General features: G+C 44.2%; 2 protein-coding genes across 2 annotated transcripts in view; one reads left to right on the plus strand and one right to left on the minus strand.

The window, feature by feature from the left end:
* Window positions 1-1,669: 1,669 nt before the first annotated feature.
* On the plus strand, window positions 1,670-13,604 carry LOC121731477 (zinc finger protein Xfin-like). Its single transcript, XM_042120908.1, has 5 exons — window positions 1,670-1,997; window positions 2,613-2,762; window positions 2,848-2,928; window positions 3,125-3,205; window positions 7,916-13,604. Exons 1-5 carry the CDS (start codon window positions 1,857-1,859, stop codon window positions 12,125-12,127), a joined length of 4,665 nt encoding a protein of 1,554 aa, XP_041976842.1. The 5' UTR covers window positions 1,670-1,856; the 3' UTR covers window positions 12,128-13,604.
* A 976-nt stretch (window positions 13,605-14,580) lies between these two features.
* LOC121731719 (protein Tob1) overlaps window positions 14,581-20,322 on the minus strand; it is a 49,939-nt gene continuing 44,197 nt past the window's right edge. The window contains exons 2-4 of the mRNA XM_042121308.1: window positions 18,053-18,351; window positions 16,974-17,065; window positions 14,581-15,735 (exon numbers count right to left, since the gene is read on the minus strand). Coding sequence (XP_041977242.1) covers window positions 15,379-15,735; window positions 16,974-17,065; window positions 18,053-18,341 — 738 coding nt within the window. The 5' untranslated portion in view covers window positions 18,342-18,351 and the 3' untranslated portion in view covers window positions 14,581-15,378. The remainder of the gene's footprint in view (window positions 15,736-16,973; window positions 17,066-18,052; window positions 18,352-20,322) is intronic.

Raw genomic sequence — 20,322 nt, forward strand, 5'->3', positions numbered from 1 at the left:
TGGATGCCCCCCCCCCCCCCCCCCCCCCTCCTGGAAGACAAAATAAACGTCAATTTTCCTAGCAAGTGGGAAACGTGTTACCTACTCGCACACACAATATATGTTTCCCTATACATTTTGAGTAGTTCCCTCGATTACTTATGCCTTATGGATGCATCAGATCACCACTTTTGTGAATATAATACCAAATTGGGATGATACCCTATTATATTATGTATGTATACCTACCACAAGAAAAAATTTCGGAGTAATCGTTGAACATAAGAAAACGAACATAACACCTCCCCCATTTTGAAAGTCGGTTAAAATTGTAGCCTTTGTGTTATACTGATGTTTAAGCTATATTATTGTAAAGTTTCATTAAAATCCGTTCAGTAGTTTTTGCGTGAAAGAGTAACAAACATCCATACATCCAAACAAACTTTCGCCTTTATATTAATTAATAATATATAATATAATATTATTATATATTATATTATAATATTATAGTTTAAGTAGGAAGGATTAGTAGGGTAGGATTTCTGCTTTAAATTACCTACTTTATAAAAACTATGAATTACTTATACAATACTTGAAATGCTCCAAGTCAGGTAACATAATCATAAAGTAATAATATTTCCGCTAGATAGGTTTACCTATATTAACTTTATGAACATATTAATATACGTTACCACTAATAGCAGAGTAGACAGAATTGTGCTAATTTAGGTACCAGTTACAATATAAAGTATAAACCAAGCAAAAGAAATACGAACACGTCAAAAGAATTCATATTTCGCGGGTTTTGAGTACCAACATAAAAGTTGAAGTTTATTTGAACATGGAGTCCAACTGGATATGAGGCCAGAAAGAGACGGCAGATGATTTCAGAAGTTGCAAACTATTTTATATTATGCTTCATAGCCGTCCTGTGGCCTGACAACTGACGTTTAATATGACATAATTGACTGATAAATAGATTAGAATTTGGCAAGTAATATTCATGTGAATTCTCTAATAACCTTTTAATAAATTATTATAATACGAACACAGAAATTATTGTTTATATAATAACATTATTAGGAGGTCGTACCTCTACACTCTAGGTACAGTCTACATGCATATTAATAGTTACAACGTTTTTTTTTATTAACTCCGAAAGCATTGGGCTGATTTTTTTTTAAATTTCTCTACATAAATTAAACCACAGTCCACGTAAAAAGACATTTTTCAAATTATACTTTCTATAGCGAGAAATTATAATTTATTATGTTTACGCGGGATGTTAATAATTAACATAATATTATAGTTTATACTAATATCAATTATTGATATTAGTATAAACTATAATATTATGTTATGTTCATTTGTATACTATAGTGTTAAGTTTTTTAAAGGATGTTAATTCAACAAATAAACAAAACTTAAATTACACAAAAAATTTAACCGATTATTAACCGAGATTTTGAGAGTTATTTTTGACTAACTGGTTTTTGACGGGAGTTCATCTGCTCAACAGCATTATGGATTGGTAAATGTTTTGACTTCGGATAATGAAAAGCGACTTTTAACTAGTAAAAAGATAAAATCCAGTCAAAAAAGTAGTCAAACGTAAAAGGTTCTTGACATCTGGATTTTATAGTTGGTTGTTGAATGTTGGCAACATTGATGCCTTATTACGCGCACATGCGCAGAACGACAGGTGGTCGGCGACTAGACCCATCCGTTTATTCCGAACATCGACTTCTGTGGCTCATCATCAGCCACTTTCGTATCCAAGTGAGAACAACATGCAGTGCTTTGTGTTGAAGTGGTCGTGGTGACATGGCGTCTGTGTTTTAAAATTCTAGAAAGTGATAAAAAGTTTACGAATCACAATGAGTGTGGATTATGATAGTGTTTGTAGACTGTGCTTAGCATCCGAACGCGAATTACTGCCGATATTTCCTACCACCAGTTCGGATGACTCGGAACCCCTCGTCCTCGCTTCGAAAATCAAAGATTGCGTGTCCATACAGGTACGTAGAGTGTGCATATCGCATAGAATAGTCGTTTTTAGTGAAAGTGGTCCCATGGTGTACGTGAGAACTCGTCATCCGTTTCGGTTCGTATAATGACAGGCAGCGGGGCGACTAGGTGGAGATGTCGTAAGAGCGTCCACCATTTTGTAATGCTCCACGGCTATCGCTCGAGGCCGCGCCGCGTCGCATTCCGCAAAGCCGGGATGGAGCTCGCGCTACGAGGGTCGGGATTGGCAATATTCCCGAGGGTTCGGCCGGGAGGGGTCTAGCTAGATCGGCTCGGCGTTGGCCACGAGGCGTATTGATTTATCGGCTCGTCCAGGCCGGTGCAGCCGGCGGCCGGAGCGCGTCGATGTGGGCGTCAGTGCGGTGTCGACGTGTGTGTGCCGTATCGAGCGGTAACCCTCGAGGGGCACGCTGGTTGCTCGCCTCTACTCGCTCGGTCGAGGAGCAGCGCTCGCCGCCGCCGCTCCGACATACCTACGCCTACCTACCGCGTTTCTCCTCGCCTTGCGTCGTATCTCCGTACTGACGGCGCGGTTTCGACCCGTTCTGATGAAACGCGCGCGTCGTATGACCTTGGTTTAATGATCGTGTACGATTATTTTTCAGATCGAGGAGAATGACGATCTACCGAGTAATATTTGCAAGAAATGCAGTGATAATGTTAGTAACTGGGAGATATTCAAGGGAGTTTGTGAAAGAACACAAAATAAGCTTCTACAATTGAGCAACAAAAAGGGCAGCAGCCAACTGGAAGAGGTGTGTTTGACAAACATATTTTCTGCTTTTTCATGTTAGTTGTCATAGTATGGAGTTGACATTAAAAAGGATTTTGTTTTTTCAGTTGAATGTGAAAAGAGAGCCATATGCAGATGAAGCCTATGACGATGGAGTGGTCATAGACGGCTCGTATCCGGAGAGTGAGGTCAGTAGGTCACAGATGTTTCTGATACTTTGTAATTATCTGTCTAACTTCTTCAGTGGTTTTGTGTCAAGGACATGGGCCATGTCATCAGTTTATTTACTCAACCAGTTAAATATCATAAATATTAATTTATTTTTTGTTCATAAATAATTTATCTAATTTAAACACTTGCTAACTTTTTATTTGATAATTTCAGAGTGCTGATGGGCCAAACAAACTGCAACCCGAAGGTCCACCCATACTTACTTCTTTGGGATTGACGCCGAGGAGTGATAAGGTAAATACAGTGTTATCACTGACAGTAATACATATAGCTAAAATAATATCAGTGACAGTGTGATATGTAATATTATAATAATCCACTAATAAAATAAACCAACAAGCAGTTTTAGAATAGTTCAATTGAATTAATTTCATCCACAGAAATATGTAGATCCCAGAATGGACTGGCAACGAGTCCATGCGATATTGGACATAGTTCAAGAAGATGAGGTCATTGACTCTTTACAAATGAGAGAGGAGTGCGATGTTGTCCATCAATCGGAACACGACTCCGACACTGATATTGAACTCAATGAGGATATAAAGCAGGAGTATCTGGAATTCAAAAAAGGATATGTTTGCAGAAATAAGAAGATACTGTCCAAGAATCCGAAATTGTTATCCTCCCATACTATAGCTAGGGCTCGGAAAGTGGTCAGCTTGAGAAAGAAACAAACTGTGTTGCCGCACAGGTATTATTCTATGCCCCAGCAAACGTGGCAGCTATTCATTTCGGATGATCTTTTGGAGCTCATTGTAGCTGCGACAAATGCTAAAATGGAGATGACCGAATCCAGATACTTTCCAACAAAGATTCGTGAAATAAAAACACTCATAGGTATACTGTACTACCACGGGATAGTGAGAGCAACGCACCAAAAGTGTAGTGACCTCTGGAGTCCTGAGTTCGGAGCGCCCTGCGTGCAGGGGGCCATGAAGTATGAGCGGTTTAAGACTTTGCTCCAAAACTTGAGCTTTGAAAAAAAAGAAAATGAAACTATTATGGAGCTAGATATCATGAAACAGATGCGTCAAGTGTTTGAAATATTCGCGTTAAACTGTCGAACTTCATTTGCGGTTGGTAACACTGTTGTGATTGATGAAGTTATGCTGCCGGTGTACGGACCTTGCCCATTCCGATACCAGATCAAAAAGAAGGAGCTGAGCTCCGGAATCAAAATGGTACTAGTAGTTGATCCTTGTAATTTTTATATAACCAATTTGGATGTAATAACGGATCCATATTTTGGAAGTGATGACATTGCGATGAAGCTGCTTCAGCATTTGGCCGGTACTTACAAGACTGTCATCATGGACAGTTGGTTTTCATCTTCAATATTAGTGGATAGGTTACTGAATGAATATAAACTATTCTCATTGGCTGCTGTGAATGAGAAGAATGAACTCCTGCCCCCACTCTTTGTATCTCATCATAGAAAAAATAGAGTTCTCTTGAATGGTTTTCTGGACGAACATGTACTTCTAATGTCCCTTATCGATTCTGATCTCAAGATTGTCAACATATTGACCAATGAACCTAAACACTACAAGAAGAGCAATGTTAACTCGATTACACCTATTTCATTGTACAAGAAACATCAATCCGCTGTGCAAGTCGTAGACGTTCTTATGCACTATTATACAACCATGCAGCATACTAATGATTGGACGCTGTCCATATTTTTCATGTTGCTTAACATTGCATCAGTAAATGCTCAAGTTATGTGGACTTCTCAGTCACCGAATACGAGTATGAAGCGTCGCTTTTTTATTAGAGAGTTGGCACTGAGTCTCATGGATTCGCAGTACGAACCTCTACTTGCAGAGTTAAATATTGGTTCTAAGAGAAGAAAGTTGAGTATGGAACATTTGACCCCGTCATACAAGAGCAGAAGACGCTGCAAGCCCTGCCATTCGGTGCACAAACGAGATAGGCGGACTAAGACATACTGCATTAGATGTGGTGTGTATGTTTGCAGGGAACATACCATAATAATCTGCACTGATTGTGGCACAGCAGAAAATAATTGATCAAAATTATATGATAATATTGTTGTTTTTTAAATAAGTAATATTTTTATTTTCAAGTTGGAATTAAGATCTAAAAAGTATTAGTGATTAAGACCCATTTGTCTTGATTAATGTCTTTAAATTTAATTATATTTATGTAAAGTCTTAATTTATTTTTGTTGCACATTGATTTTTCATTGTCTTGAACTTTAAATCAATATTTGGAAGTTAGAGAGTTTTTATATTCAAATGTTATATTAATTCTTTTACAATAATTTTTATTTAGTTTGTATAAGACAACATCGTAAGACTTGCACAATATAGAATAATTTTTGTTACTGACATTTAAAATAGATATACGTGGTAATGGTAAATGCTTGTTGGTTTATTTGATAGTTAAAAAATCACAGAATATTAAAAGTAATGCTATGGATCTCTACAGGTTGAATACATAAAATCTTTCGTAACTTTTTTTGTGTTTTTATTTTTAATGTAAGACTTATATGGAAATGTGTAACTTTAAACTTTTTAATCGGGACTTAACCGACTTAACGGACTTAACTTAGTCGCGTTAAGTCCCGATTAAAAAGTTTAATTATAATGCAACGCGAAAGTTTAAAATGTTATGTGTAACTTTGTTTTAATAATGTGCAATACTTAAAATAATAATATTATTATGCAATACACATATAAAATTAAACATTTCGGTTTATGAAGCTATCTTAAATAATTTCTTGAATACAATTTTACTTGTTTCAACCATTTATTATTTAAAATCTACGACTAATAAAAACTAAGGAAATGTAACTCCCATACTTCAACCATTTTGAATTTGGCTCCTTTTCGCACACTAAAATATTGCAATAGCATCGAAACACTAACACTCTTTACGAAATAAAGCCGTTGACATTAATTGTCACTTCTATATTTACACAAAATTGTGTACATGCATGTACATGTATTCGGGTCACATTTTGTAGACCTGTGGACACATTTTTTGACACTGTTACTCTTCCTTAGTTTTCATTATTTGTAGTTTAAAATATACTTCATATTTTCTCATTGAATAAAATAAATCTATACTTCTATACTAATATTATAAATGCGAAAGTATCTCTGTCTGTCTCGCTTTCACGCCAAAACTACTGAACCGATTGTAATAAATTTTTTTTACACGTATAGTCTAAAGCCTGAGAAAGGGCATAGGCTACTTTTTAACTGGAAAAAGGGGTTGTAAGGGGGTGAAAATGCGTAAATTTGTTCAAATTAAGTTAGTTCCAAAAATTTAAAACAGATGGCGCTAAGAGTCATTTACATCGCGCTATCGCTTGCTTTTAAAAGTTTCTATAAGATGTGGTACCATTCCAAATTATATTTTTCGATTCTTTAGATTGTTTTATACGATTTTCAATTAGTCACTACTCAGTACTTTATCTATGCAGTATGCAGTGACGTAACCTTAAACCTATGAATAATAAATTATAGCTGTTTATGGGTAAAGCTTTAAAATTTGGCATAAATAAAGTTTAATTTAAAATAATGAAATGTTATGTGCTGTTTTTGGGTGTTTTGATTTAAGGGCCAGGGTTTTAAATAGCTTTTAAATTAAACAACAATTTTGTTGACACCGCGCGCTATAAACTGAAGACCACGCGGACGAAGTCGCGGGCAACAGCTAGTACATAATATTTTGTTATTTCAAACCCAACTTTCATTGAATTGTGTGCAATCCGTGTTATTAAAGACATCATATATTTTTAGTTGTATTTTTTGTTCCAATTCACTCTCTTACTTTTTGTATAGGAGAATAAATGTACGATTTATTTTTATTTTTTATTTTGGTTACTTACTTTGAACGTAAGACGGAATATTACTTTCTCCTATAACAAATAAGGATTAGATCAGTGGTTCTTAACCTTTTTTTCATACGGGCCACAAACATGTTTTGGCCTTTGTCGCGGGGCCACAACAATAACTTTTAGGGTTAAAAATAATGTTCTTCAAAATTAACGATTTTAGGGCCAACTCACACGTACCACAACCACACCACATCGCACCGACAAAATATCGTCGAGCAGTGGTTACTTGCGAATGGTGTCGCTGTAGTTTTTTTTTTTTTTTAATGTAATAAGGGGGCAAACGAGCAAACGGGTCACCTGATGGAAACCAACTTCCGTCGCCCATGGACACTCGCAGCATCGGAAGAGCTGCATGTGCGTTGCCGGCCTTTTAAGAGGGAATAGGGTAATAGGGGAGGGTAGGGAAGGGATGGGATAGGGGAGGGTAGGAAAGGGAATAGGGTAGGGGATTGGGCCTCCGGTAAACTCACTCACTCGGCGAAATACAGCGCAAGCACTGTTTCACGCCGGTTTTCTGTGAGAACGTGGTATTTATCCGGTCGAGCCGGCCCGTTCGTGCCGAAGCATGGCTCTCCCACGTATAATTTTATGTAGTTGCGTTGTGGTACCGACAAAATGCCGACGTGGTTGCGTTGTCGCCAGTGGTTGCGATGTGGTTACGTACGAAAGTCAATGAAAGGAGGGAAGAGCGCATGCGGTGTGCGCGCATTGTCATTGCATCGACGTTGTGGTTGCGATGTGGTCGGTATTCGGTATCACACAAGTGGTTGAGACAACGACTGCAAATGTGGTACGTGTGAATGGTCCAGTTCATTTACAATACGAAATGTGGTTGTGGTACGTGTGGGTTTGGCCCTTTAAGTGGAAAATTTTTTACCACTTTCACGACGACTTTACATTATTCTGCCGGTGGCCGTGAATTTCAAAATGATTTAACATCACGCGGCCACTAATAAAGTTCCGGCAGGCCGCGGGTTGGGGATAGCTGGATTAGAGGGTTTATATAAATATAACATAGAAATAAAAAAAATATCATTTTAAATTTTTTTTACATTAGGCTATAAACATTTTTTCAGGGTGTGGACAGCGATAAGGACGATTACGAGGACGGCGAGGACCAAGACGAGCCCGCTGATGATGATCATGACGAGGAGGAGGCGAAGGAGCGGAAACCGTACTCCGAAATACCCAACATGCCCGAAGTCTCCATCACCGTCATGCGACCCACGGGGGAGACGCTGCACGCGAGGCAGGGAATCCAGCAGCTCGCCTCCAAGGACTGCCTCGTCTGTGGCCGCAGCTACAGGTACTCCCACAACGCCCGCCGGCACGAGCTCGGAGCCCACAACTTCGACCGATACACCAACAACCACCTCGCCAGGAAGTCCACCATGCAGCCCAAGCTCCGACCCAACCCCTTCAACCCCAAGGCGCGACTCATGCCCAACCCTATCAGCCACAAAATCCAGTACATGAACATGAGCATGGGCAAGCCCCTGCAGAAGAAGTTCATGCCCCAAAAAATGGTCGCCTGCCCGAAACCGATCCCGATAAAGAACGCCAAATCGAACCAAACTAATCTGCCGTACCCTCTCCGCATCAAGGCGCTGAAGGACCTCCAGATTAAGAAGAAGGAACCTCAAATCCTGAAGACGCTTCTGACGTCGAAACCGGAGGTTTTGGTGTCGGAACCGGAAATAATGAATTCCGGCCCCGAGAGTCCGGAGACGCTGATATCCGAGCCAGAGATAGCGTCTTTTGCGGTCGAGACGATCCTGTCCGAGCCGGACGGGGACGCCCAGCAGAACGACGACTACGACGGCGAGGAACAGAACAAGCGCGGCCATAACTACGACACCGTGGACATGGACTCCGAGAACGAGATAGAAATAGCGCGGCAGCGGGCCGACGTCGACTACGACGAGGAGCACAAGGAGGAGGGCGACAAGGAGTTCAATGAAAATGACGATTCCGACAAAAACAGCGCGGGTGACAACGCGGCCGATACGACCGACACTAAACACGAGGAGGACGGCGGTGACGGCGGCGAGAAGGCCAACGACGAGATGACGGAGAACAAGGACGGCCAGGACGCCAACGACGACGACGACGACGACGAGGAGATGCCCCCCATCGCGCCCGTCGTTGAAATCAACGAGGAGATGAACGACTCCTTCAACAATGACGAGAACGACAATGACGACGACTACCTCGACGATACCGTCGACCCCAACGACGCCGCCGACCTCGACACCGCCGCCCCCAAAGTGCTCGACCCTGATAAGGTTTACGTGACGAAAACCCAGAGAGATTTTATAGTCAAATATCGCGATATAATTCAGCAGATCAACACGATGACCTGCCTGTGCTGCAACAGGCAGCACCCCCGGCGGAAGGCGGTCATCCAGCACCTCCAGAAGAACGGCCACAAGGTCCCCAAGCACACCTGCTACAACTGCGTCGTCACGTTCGGCCACATCGGCGCCCTGCTGAGCCACATGCGGGCCAACTGCTGCACCGACCTGTGGAAGATCATCTACGACGAGAACGGCATAACCGACGACCGGGTGATCGAGGACGAGCCGAAGGACAACAAGGTCGCGTACAAGGACATCTTCAACGCGAGGTCGTACGCCTGCAAGCTCTGCCCGGCCAAGTTCCAGCTGAAGCAGTTCATCATGAAGCACGTCCTGGACGTCCACGAGGATGGCCAGTCGCGCGTGCAGCTGGCGTGCGTGCACTGTCGTTCGAGGTTCAAGGACAAGGCGCTGTGGAAGAAGCACATCCGGAACGGCGAGTGCACGGTGTACATCGCGTGCGACTTGTGCACCGAGACCTTCATCACCATGCAGGAGTTCAACGACCACGCGCTCGCCGTACACGCCGGCCAATTCGACCCCGACAGCCAGAACAAGTGCGTCGACGGCCGCCCCACCGACTGCCCCCTATGCGGGAAGAAGAACAGCGGCTACCCCAACCTCGTGAAGCACCTGAAGATCATCCACGACGAGGAGCGGCCGCACTACTGCCAGCACTGCGACTCCAAGTTCAAGGAAGCCGGCGACCTCAACAAGCACATCTACATGGAGCACTCCGACCGCTCTATCAGGAGCGCCGAGCCCGACATGTCCGTTGTCAAGGAGGAGGCGGAGGAGTACCACTACTCGTGCACCGAGTGCGACGCGATATTCGAGACCGTGGACGCTTGGACCGACCACCAGGTTGCCGAGCACGACCAGATCGCGCACCACTGCGACCAGTGCGAGAAGAAGTTCCTCCGGCCGTCCGAACTCGCCGAGCACAAGAACACGCACCTGCGCGTCAAGTTTTACCCGTGCTCGATCTGCGCCAACTCGTACAGCACGGCTGCCAAGCTGGCCGAGCATGCGCAGCAGGCGCACCCCGGCGCCGCCCCCGCCACTGCCCCCGGCGAGAACGTCTTCCACTGCGACGTCTGCGTGCGTGGCTTCAAGAGCCGCCAGGCCTACTCCAACCACATGCGCATCCACTCAAAGCTCCCCCAGACGAATAGGCGCGCGGACCGGCGGAGCTTCGCCCCGCACATCGTCGGCAAGCCGATCCTCCAGTACCCGCTGATGCAGCAGGGGTTCAGGTCGAACCTCTCCGTCCCCAATGCGCCCTACTCGTGCGACATCTGCGGCAAGGGCTTCATGCATAAGAAAAACATCTGGAAGCACAAGAAGGTGCTGCACGCCGACGTCGTCGCCGACCGCAACGACAGCGAGGAGAACACCATGCACGCGTCCACCGAGGAGGACGAGTACAACGGGGACGAGAACGGCGCGCTCTCGACGCCGCAGTTCGACAGCTTCGACTTCGGCAGCCCGCCCGCCGCCGCTCCGCCCCGCCCCGCCGCGCCCCGCGCCGCCCCGCCGCCCGACGCCATGCAGTTCGCCTGCGACCTGTGCTCCAAGCGGTTCCCCCAGCGCACGAGCCTGTGGAAGCACAAGCGCGCGAAGCATGGCATCATCAACGCCTCCGCCATCGGCACCGCCGATGTCCAGCCCGTCGGCGGCGAGGGCGGCGCCGGCGGCCGCTCCAGCTGCACCATCTGCCGGATCACCTTCGCCGATAAGAAGTCCTACTACCGGCACAGGAAGAACGTGCACAAGTCCACCGTGCAGATGTGCAAGCTGTGCGGGCGGGCGCTCAACTCGACGCTCGAGCTGTACGAGCACCTCAAGGCGGCGCACTCTCGGGAGCTGCTGGGCGACACCGCCCCGCCGCCGGCCGCCGAGCGCGAGGACGAGGAGGCGGAGGACGAGCGGGAGCCCGTGCGCGCCGGCCCCGCCGACTACCAGGCCCACTACACCTGCGACACCTGCGGCAAGCGCTTCGTCGGCCTGCTCGCGCTGCAGAACCACCGGTGCGTCTCGGCCGTGCAGCAGCAGCCGCAGACGTTCGACTGCGAGATCTGCCAGAAGAGCTACGTCTCCATCGCGGCGCTCAAGAGCCACCGCGGCTGGCACCTGCGCTCGCCGGATGGCAAGGCGGCCGCCACAAACTCCGGCCTATGGATGCCGCACAACAAGGTCACCAGCAAGGTGAGCAAGTTCGAGGTGGTGGACCCGGGGGTGCGGGCGGCGGGCTCGCCGGCCGGCCCCGCCGCGTTCGCCAAGCGTCGCCTGCCGCCCGAGGTCGAGGTCACCGTCGTCAACCCTAACAAGCGCATGCGGCCCGACGACGCCGCCGAGGCCCCCGCGCCCGGCGCTCCCGGCGGCGACGACCGCTACTGCAACATCTGCGACAAGGAATTCACCAAGCGCGCCGCGTACCAGCGGCACATGGACGAGGTGCACCAGCCCAACTCGGTGTTCTGTCCCGTGTGCGACCGCAGCTTCACACGCAAGTCGACGCTCATCGTGCACATGAGGAAGCACTACGAGACGGAGGAGGGCGGCGCGGCGGGCGGCGGGGAGGACGACGACGAGGCGGAGCCGGAGGCGCATCGCGAGCACGACGACGAGTCCGGGGACTCGGGGGAGGAGGGCGGGCGCGCGATGCCGCCGGGCGAGTTCACGTGCGCGCAGTGCGGCGACGGCGTGGCCAGCCCGCGCGACCTCATCGCGCACCGCGCCATGCACGCGACGCCCACCAAGTTCTTCTGCAACATCTGCAAGGTGTACTTCGCGCGGGCGTTGGACCTGTCCACGCACACGCGCGCGCGCCACGCCGACAACGACAAGGTGTTCTTCCCGTGCGCGATGTGCGACCGCTTCTACATGAACAAGAAGAGCCTGCAGCGGCACATCGAGACCTCGCACTGATGCCAGGGGCGGACCGGAGACCCCGCGTCGGCCGATTGATGTAAATAAAGTGTTGCGACGTCGTCATTCCTCGGCCGCGGGTCGTCTCTCCTCGATCTTTGCTCAGACGTTATGTTATTTATTTTTTAATGTAGCATGTAATGTTACTGCAGTACTTTTCTACCGTCGGAGCGTCGGGTGCCGGACCGACCGGCGTCGCGAACGAGTAGCGACGAAGATTTTGTCTATTAAAGTGTAAAAATATTGGAATCGGGCCAAAATTTTAATTAGTCAATAGTGATACGATGTTATTATGCTAGTGTAATTTAATTTTTTTTCCATGTTTTAATGCGTTTTGGAGTTCGAACTTTGGTTTTATGTAGGAACTTCAATTATACTATGGTGTACATAAATTTGACTCCTACATAGCGTAGAAAGGAGATCGTTTGAGTTTTAAAAGTACTGATTATTTTAGTATGTAAACTTAATTGTATATTTTATACGGGCGGTCGCCACGGAAAACCCTCATCTATGGTGGTAAGGCCTAAAACGTTTTTAATTTTTATCGTATGCCAATGAATATGTTTTACTCCGTCAATACATGTAGTTTTTAAATGGTACAAGTTACGACATACTTAAATATTCAATTTGCAGATTGCATCTCATTATTTACTGTATTTTAAATGACATTTGTTGTGTTCAAGTCAGCCTCGCTATATTTTTAATTACGATATCAAATCAAGTAACTTATTTGTTTTACAGATCTCTATTTAAAATAGCATGTATAGTGCATGCTATTTACTATACAATACATTGTTGTAGCGTTTTCAAGACGGCAAAATACATTTCTAAATGTGCCTCCCACTGTGACTTTAAAATTATTGTATACAAGTCTGAGTTAATTATGTATTATATTACTGTTTTGTAATATAACATTGATAAATTATATCGTTAAGAATTTCGTTGCCATACTCTTCAGATTGTGAGAAATCTTTTTCAAATAAATCATAAACATATGCCAGTGAATATAAAATAGTTCTGTCATGCAAACATGGAAACTTTTACAATCAAAATGAGTTAAGTATATAATATGTTTAAACATATTTTAAATTTCTGCTGGTTAATTATTTATCTGTTTGTATACAAATTGATTTGAAAAAAAGAAGAACAGACAGGTAAATTTTTTATTATTAATAAGAAGATTGTTCTTCAGAGTATGAACTATAGCCCGGTCGCCGAAGAGGCAGACATTCGGCCATTGCCCTACCACTACTTTTCTCTTTATCTCGAGCTCAAAAATATTGTAAATGCACGCCTGATGAAACGGTATAGCATGTACTATTCGTATGTGATTTGTGACCGAAAGAGACAAGTAGCGATAGATCATCGCCCGGATTTCTCCATCATCTGCGTCCCTACTATATTGAACGAGTTGGATTTAAAAATTAAAATAGTTAAATGTCAACATAAATTATATTATAAAAATTGGTTTAAGTCTTTACCTGCTGTAAAATTATTTTTAAAATAAATGAAAAATTGTACTTAGCGTTTAAATTATTGTACTTTATTATGATATCAATTTTTGAATGAAAGTATATTTTTGTTTACATACCTTTAGTGATAAAGGTGAACATGTATCTGTCCATAGATGAGGTTTCATCATCTTGTGGTTTCATCAATAAAGTGACTTAACTTTTATACTGACTTTTAATCTACATGGTATTAAGAATAATTAAAATATTTATCTAGATAGGGCTGAGACCCTAATCTAATAGGGTTTAGATCTAAGTAGGGATTAAAGGATGATGGATAAGGAGTCGGTTTAATTAAAAGTTCGAGTAGATTGCACAAAACGTTTTAATATAAACTTAAAAAGTCGTACAACAATATGAAAAATTATTATTGACTAATTATATTGCGGACATGGAGTGCCGCTCACTATATTATGCAAATATATTACTATCTTTAACACTTCCATCGAATATATCTTACAAAAGAAAGAAACATAAAATTATCTTTAGTAATAAAAAATTTCATTACGCTATTTAATATTAAACTTACGATAGACTTTATCTACAAATACTGCAGCGTGGGCGGCGGCCGGCCGAGGCGGCCTCCCGATACAAGAATAGGACTTTAAAAGTACATATTAAAGGTACCGAAATCATACGACTAGGCTTAATCTAAATCAAAATATAAAAATAGTAAAAAAATAGCTGCATATTTATGTTCGCGGCGGCGTCGTGTCCCGTGCCGCGCGGGTCGCACTGCGGGCCCCGGCGGCGCCGCCCCGGCGAGCGAAATGCGCCCCTATTTAAGTGAAAATGTAAACTTCTACCGGCCATTTCGCCGTGCGGGGCGGCGCGGGCGACGCGACGCGACGCACCTATAGCTAACGTCCGCCTCGGTCGACCGCTGCGCCCGTCGAGTGAAATATAAAAAAGATAAATAACACGTAGTATTTTTTTATTTTCATAATTTGCATGCACCCGTTAGTTTATGAATTGAGAAATATTTTTCTATCGTTTATCGTAGTAACCGTGTCTTTCGTGACGACGATACGAGTATACCGTAACTCTAGGGCCGGCGCGGCGGGCGGGGCCGCCGGCGTCGGAGGTACACGAGGACTAATATCTTCTTAAAAAAATACTGTTAGATTGAAACGTAGCTAATCCTATAATATATTATGTATATTAATTATTATAGTAAGGGTACATTCGTAGTGACGATTACGCTAGGTGAGATCTCCGGGGGGGAGCGCGAGGCGGGCCCCGGCGGGATATGCAAACGTTGACCGGTACACGATACATATCTGTACGCTCCTACACCCTATGAATTCAATTTTCAATATTAAAAATACATCATTTCTCTATTGGCCTTTCGTTTCCACGAGAGAACTAGTCGCGCGTACGAATATATATCATATAATATATGTATACATACACGCGGTCCGTGGACCGCAGGACGAATGCGTGCGGCCCGCGGGCCGGGGCGGGCCGACGGGCCCTGGCCCCCGCCCCCGGCCCGCGGGGCCGACCGGCTCTAAATAGTACGAAAATAAATCGCCGGCGAGGCGCGCGGCCGATTATTGCTCCTATCGATAAATTTACGTAACGCAAGAGAATACAAAAAGTTATGGAAAAATCGTCCGGATATCACAAGCGGCGGGCGGCGCGGTACGCCCCCGCGGAAAATAAAAAAATAAATCGCGCAGCTCCAGACGCGGGCTCGGCGCTCTAGCAGGCGGCGCGGGGCGGGCGCGCGGGCGTGGCTCAGTTGGCCAGCAGCAGCGCCGGGTAGGAGGGCGAGGCGGGGGCGTCGCGCCGCCCGAAGTACGCGCCCGGCTCGGCGGCCGGCGACAGCGCGCGCGCCGCCAGCTGCTGCTGCACGGCGCGCTGCTTGATGTAGTTGCTGAACTCCGTCGGCGACATGCGGTTGGCGCGCTTGCTGCTGCTCTTGAGCTTGGTGCTGCCGAACTTGGTCTGCGCGAACGTGGCCGTGGTGAAGGTGAGCGGCTGCGCGCGGAAGGGCGGCGCGGGGGAGAAGGCGGCGGGCGCGGGGGGCGAGGGCGCCGCCACGGGCTCCACCGGCCGGAAGCACTGCGCCTCGGGGTTGAACGCGCGCGTCACCTGGAAACAGAGACGGGGCAGTTAGTATCTATAGAAACAGAAAGGACATCGACTCTTGGATTTCGTATTTGTATGCAGATGATGCCAGTTGCCAGATGCTTCTTGGAACACTAGGGTAGCATCAATGGGTCGAAGGTTAAAGATGGGACTCCAGCGTTTTGTATTCCCGAATATACGGCGTAGTTTTGATCATGAAACTGAACAGTCATTGCTGCAGCTTGCACGTTTCCAACATTAATCGACGCTTGAAATTTATTTACGAAGCGAAGCAATCGATTAGACACATCGCTAAGCTATACGAAACAAATTGAATTGTAGTGCACAGAACTTTGTCGTGTTGAATGTTAAGACGTGCGTTGGAGACGTGAGATGCTCCAGCAATTTGTAACGGTCTCATAAGTTTTATTTACGTGCGAGGACGTATCTATTGAATTCGAGTAGTTTTCTTTGACAGTACTTCGCAAGAGATAAGAAATTATCGTTTGGATATTGAATTATTCAAATCAGTATGCCCTGTTATGCAGTATGCACATTTACAGAGACAACCAACCTACTTTTTTGTCCATCATTCATGATTGATTTGCAAATCATAGCAAGTGTTTAGTTGTGGAACATGAGTTCGCTAGTCATTAAGATTTAATAAGGAGATACCCTTACTCCTAAAAGGGCCCATTCACGGCAGTCCGCCGTGCAGTCCGCTGGCCTATTCAGGATAGTGATTCATGGTGTCGCAGGCCTGCATGGCGGCCGGCCTGCGACACCATTCACAATCGTGCGTAAGCCGGCGGACTGCACGGCCGACTGCAATGCATGATAGTGAATGGGCCACTTAAGGGTGTATCCACCTTCTAAGGCACTTATTCCACCTTCCTAATTTAGACGTCCTAATTAGGATCCCAACTTCCTAAATATGCTATTTCACTTGACTATTTTTTTACTGAATCGATTTAGACGTCTAAATTAGGATTAAGGTGGAATAAGTCCTTTAATAAGATGCCATTGGGAAAATAAGGATTGGGCCTGTTTGGTGTTTAACCACTTCCTGATAAGAGCCGGATACGCTATCCATAACTTATCTGAAATATAGAGTATGGAAGAGTATCTGACAGATAAGTTGTGGATAACCTATCCGGCACTCAATATCAGGAAGGCCCTTAAATATAATTGTAAAATTGTGGTCAGTTTGCACACCGATCTTCTGTGTTCTACCAGGACGACATAAGTTAATAGGAGCTCACCTCTCTGTCGGTCCTCTCGTCAGCGGCGCGCTCGTCGCTGCTGAAGAGAACCTTCACCGCGCCCTTCTCGCCAATGCGATATGACACCTCACCTGGAAAAATTAACATTATAATATTTTAGCCTGGTATTTCATGTCTAGTTTAGTTCTGCTAGGTGGTGTTTTATTCGAATGAAATTATAATTATGAACACAAAATATTTTACTAGAATAAATAACATTTTGTCGCAATATTATAAGTAAGACAAAAATAAAGTTTTGGGAGAGTTAATAATTTTCTTGAGGCTGTCTATGCGCCTACGGCCGCTGCCTACGCGTTCTGCGTAGAGCCGTAGACCCTCTACGGCCTACGCGCTTAGCAATTTTCATGATATTAAAAATATTAAGTACTTAATTTATATTCATTATATTTACATAAGTATATCTCTCCTTTTAGCACAACAAGTAATACATAATACAGCAAAACAATAAGTGCACCACAGTATCGATAAAACCAACACCGTTTGACCTTTCGCGTTTTAATTACGTCTCGAGCTGGAACGATGCCATAAGTAGCAATAAAGTCGCAATAAAAACCGCCACAACCTCTTTAGATAACTGAAATAGGTCCGACCTAGTCCTACAAAGGCTACAATGGTTATTCTTAGTACTTTTAATTTGCACTGAATGGTGCAGTAAAGGAGATATTTATTTTTGTTTTGTTAGTGACAGCTTAGTCATTTATAGATTGATAATTGTTGCAGTATTGATTTTTAAGGCAATCGATGAAGGCTCGTTTAAATAAACATTTTCGAAGTTATTGGAAAGATTTTGAATTCATTTGGCATAGAATATAGATGTTTAGCTAGTACCACGGAAGAGACATAGCTGGCTAGTCTTTACTTCGGAAAAAATATAGTTCCCACAGGTATTCGTCAAACATTATTTCCAAATTCGGAGACATTTAAAAAATACTTAATTTTAATTTAATGAAGAGTTTAATATAAATCAAAAATAAGTGTAAATTAAAATAATAATCATTAATATCTGAGTGTGGCCATCGTAAATACTACTAGGACAACATAGGTCACAAGGAGCTTACCCGGATCGACCCAAACGGCGAGGTCACGCGGGAGATGTTCGAGCACGTCCCTCACTGGCACCCCGGACTCCCGCGCCGCTCGCTCCAATACCGGGTCCAGGGGGCCTCCTGTCTTCAGGCACCGGAAGGCGGAGCCCCGGCACGGCCGGTCCGGGTACCAGTGCCCCCTGAACTTGTCCTTCAGCGCCTTCTCCAGTTCCTCCCCGAAGATGTTGACCCGCCGCCTGGGCAGCTTGTTGTAAAGGTACGATATCACGAAGTTGAGGGCCACTTGCACTTCAATATGCATTTTGGTGTCACTGGAAAGAAGAAAAAAGCAATTAGTTAGGACTAGATGGCATTGTTACTAGTTTTTGTGTTCTCGATTTAGTTCTCGTCTTTTATGTTTCAGTAACTTTTAACTGGATTCAAGTAAAGAGGAGGCTCTATGTGCGGCTGGTATGTATTCAAATATTTTATTTAAATTACTAAATTATACCAAAAGTTAATGTAAAGATTATTTTCAAAACTGAATTTAAAAGTAACACTTATGAAAAATATGCTATAATACTAGTTTTATAGAGTCTATAAGTTTTATCAATAATAGCACAGCACTTTACGTATGAGTATTCAACTATTCAAGCTATGTAGAAGTCTTTGTCTGTCTGTATATTACATATTTCCCATTCCTAATGATTGCCAATTTGGCACTCATTCCGTATTCCTCTCGAGGCATCAAATTATTACTAATTTATATAACTTTATGTATAAACGCTATACGGTTCACCTGGGCAAGTGATTAATTAATGTTGTTGTTAATTAAATTTGTGATTTATGAGTTATCTCGCTCTCACTTCGTAACTAGACCGAAAAGGAATTACATAATATTGTATCGAAAATTATTTAAAAGATTAAAGAAGAGGAATTAAATAATATTGTATCGAAAATAGTTTAAAAGAAGTTCAAAATGGCTTGTAGAAGAAACATTATCAAAATATTAATAATTTAACTAACAAAGATATTATATATAAGTTTGCTGTCTGTCTGTCATGATGATTTTTCTATGCCAGACAAATACAAACCGAGCCAGTATACACTATGTAAATAATATGTAATTAGTAAGGGAATAAAGAAGCCATGATAATTCCTACAAGCAATTTTGCATATCACCTCGCACTATATCAATTTTATCTAATGGCGGCTCTCGACATAGGCGAACGCGTTGGCCAACGCGTCTGCAGACGCGTTGGCCAACGCGTTCGCCTATGTCGAGAGCCGCCATAAGGTGTTTTTGTTATGTAATACTTGCTAAGCCATACAGGAAAACGTCTTATCGCGTTAGCTTAGCCTTATCGGTTATTGCAACTACAGTATTGTTTATGATCGCCTGGTAGAAGGATAGTTGAATTACGAGCAAACGGGTAGACGCATAACCTTACTCCCGAAACTGATATCGATTTCGATTTTCGATTTCAACGGTTTTTGACACTTTAGACATCTAAAATAGCGCACGATCGTGCTGCGGATCGGTTTGAAACTAATTCAACCTCAATGGATTTAGCTATTCCTGCCAGCTATGCTAGCGCACGATCGGGATGTGGCTCAATTTGGAACTAATCAGCATCGAAACATTCGCCAAATTTCATCTTAGGTGCTCGCGAGAAACAAAATTGTCTCAGAATCGAATTTCAGATCGTTTACAAAAGTCAAATTTCACGGTAGCAACAGAGGCATCGACATAGATTGAGATCGATTGTTGCCGAGTTAGGTAATGTAAACGTTTTTAGGGTCACTATGGTATCGATTGGTATGGTGTCGTTTTATTTTTTGTTGATAATAAATATTAATTCATTATTATTTTAACATAATAATATAGCTCGCCTGCAAGCTTTTTTAATGTGATTGATGGCACCTCCAATGTATCTCTACAGCTATACGGTCCCATTTAAGTTTGGTATCAAGCTTAGCTTGGCTCGCCCGCATGTACCCTTTTGCGATTCCTGGATTTTCTTCTAGGAATCTAAACAACATTTATAGGTTTTTTTTTATGAAAGAAGGGGGCAAACGAGCAAACGGGTCACCTGATGGAAAGCAACTTCCGTCGCCCATGGACACTCGCAGCATCAGAAGAGCTGCAGGTGCGTTGCCGGCCTTTTAAGAGAGAATAGGGTAATAGGGGAGGGTAGGGATGGGAAGGGAAGGGAAGGGAATAGGGGAGGATGGGGAAGGGAATTGGGCCTCCGGTAAACTTACTCACTGCAAGCGCTGTTTCACGCCGGTTTTCTGTGAGA

The sequence above is a fragment of the Aricia agestis genome, chromosome 11 (genome assembly GCF_905147365.1).
Source record: "Aricia agestis chromosome 11, ilAriAges1.1, whole genome shotgun sequence".
NCBI lineage: Eukaryota > Metazoa > Arthropoda > Insecta > Lepidoptera > Lycaenidae > Aricia > Aricia agestis.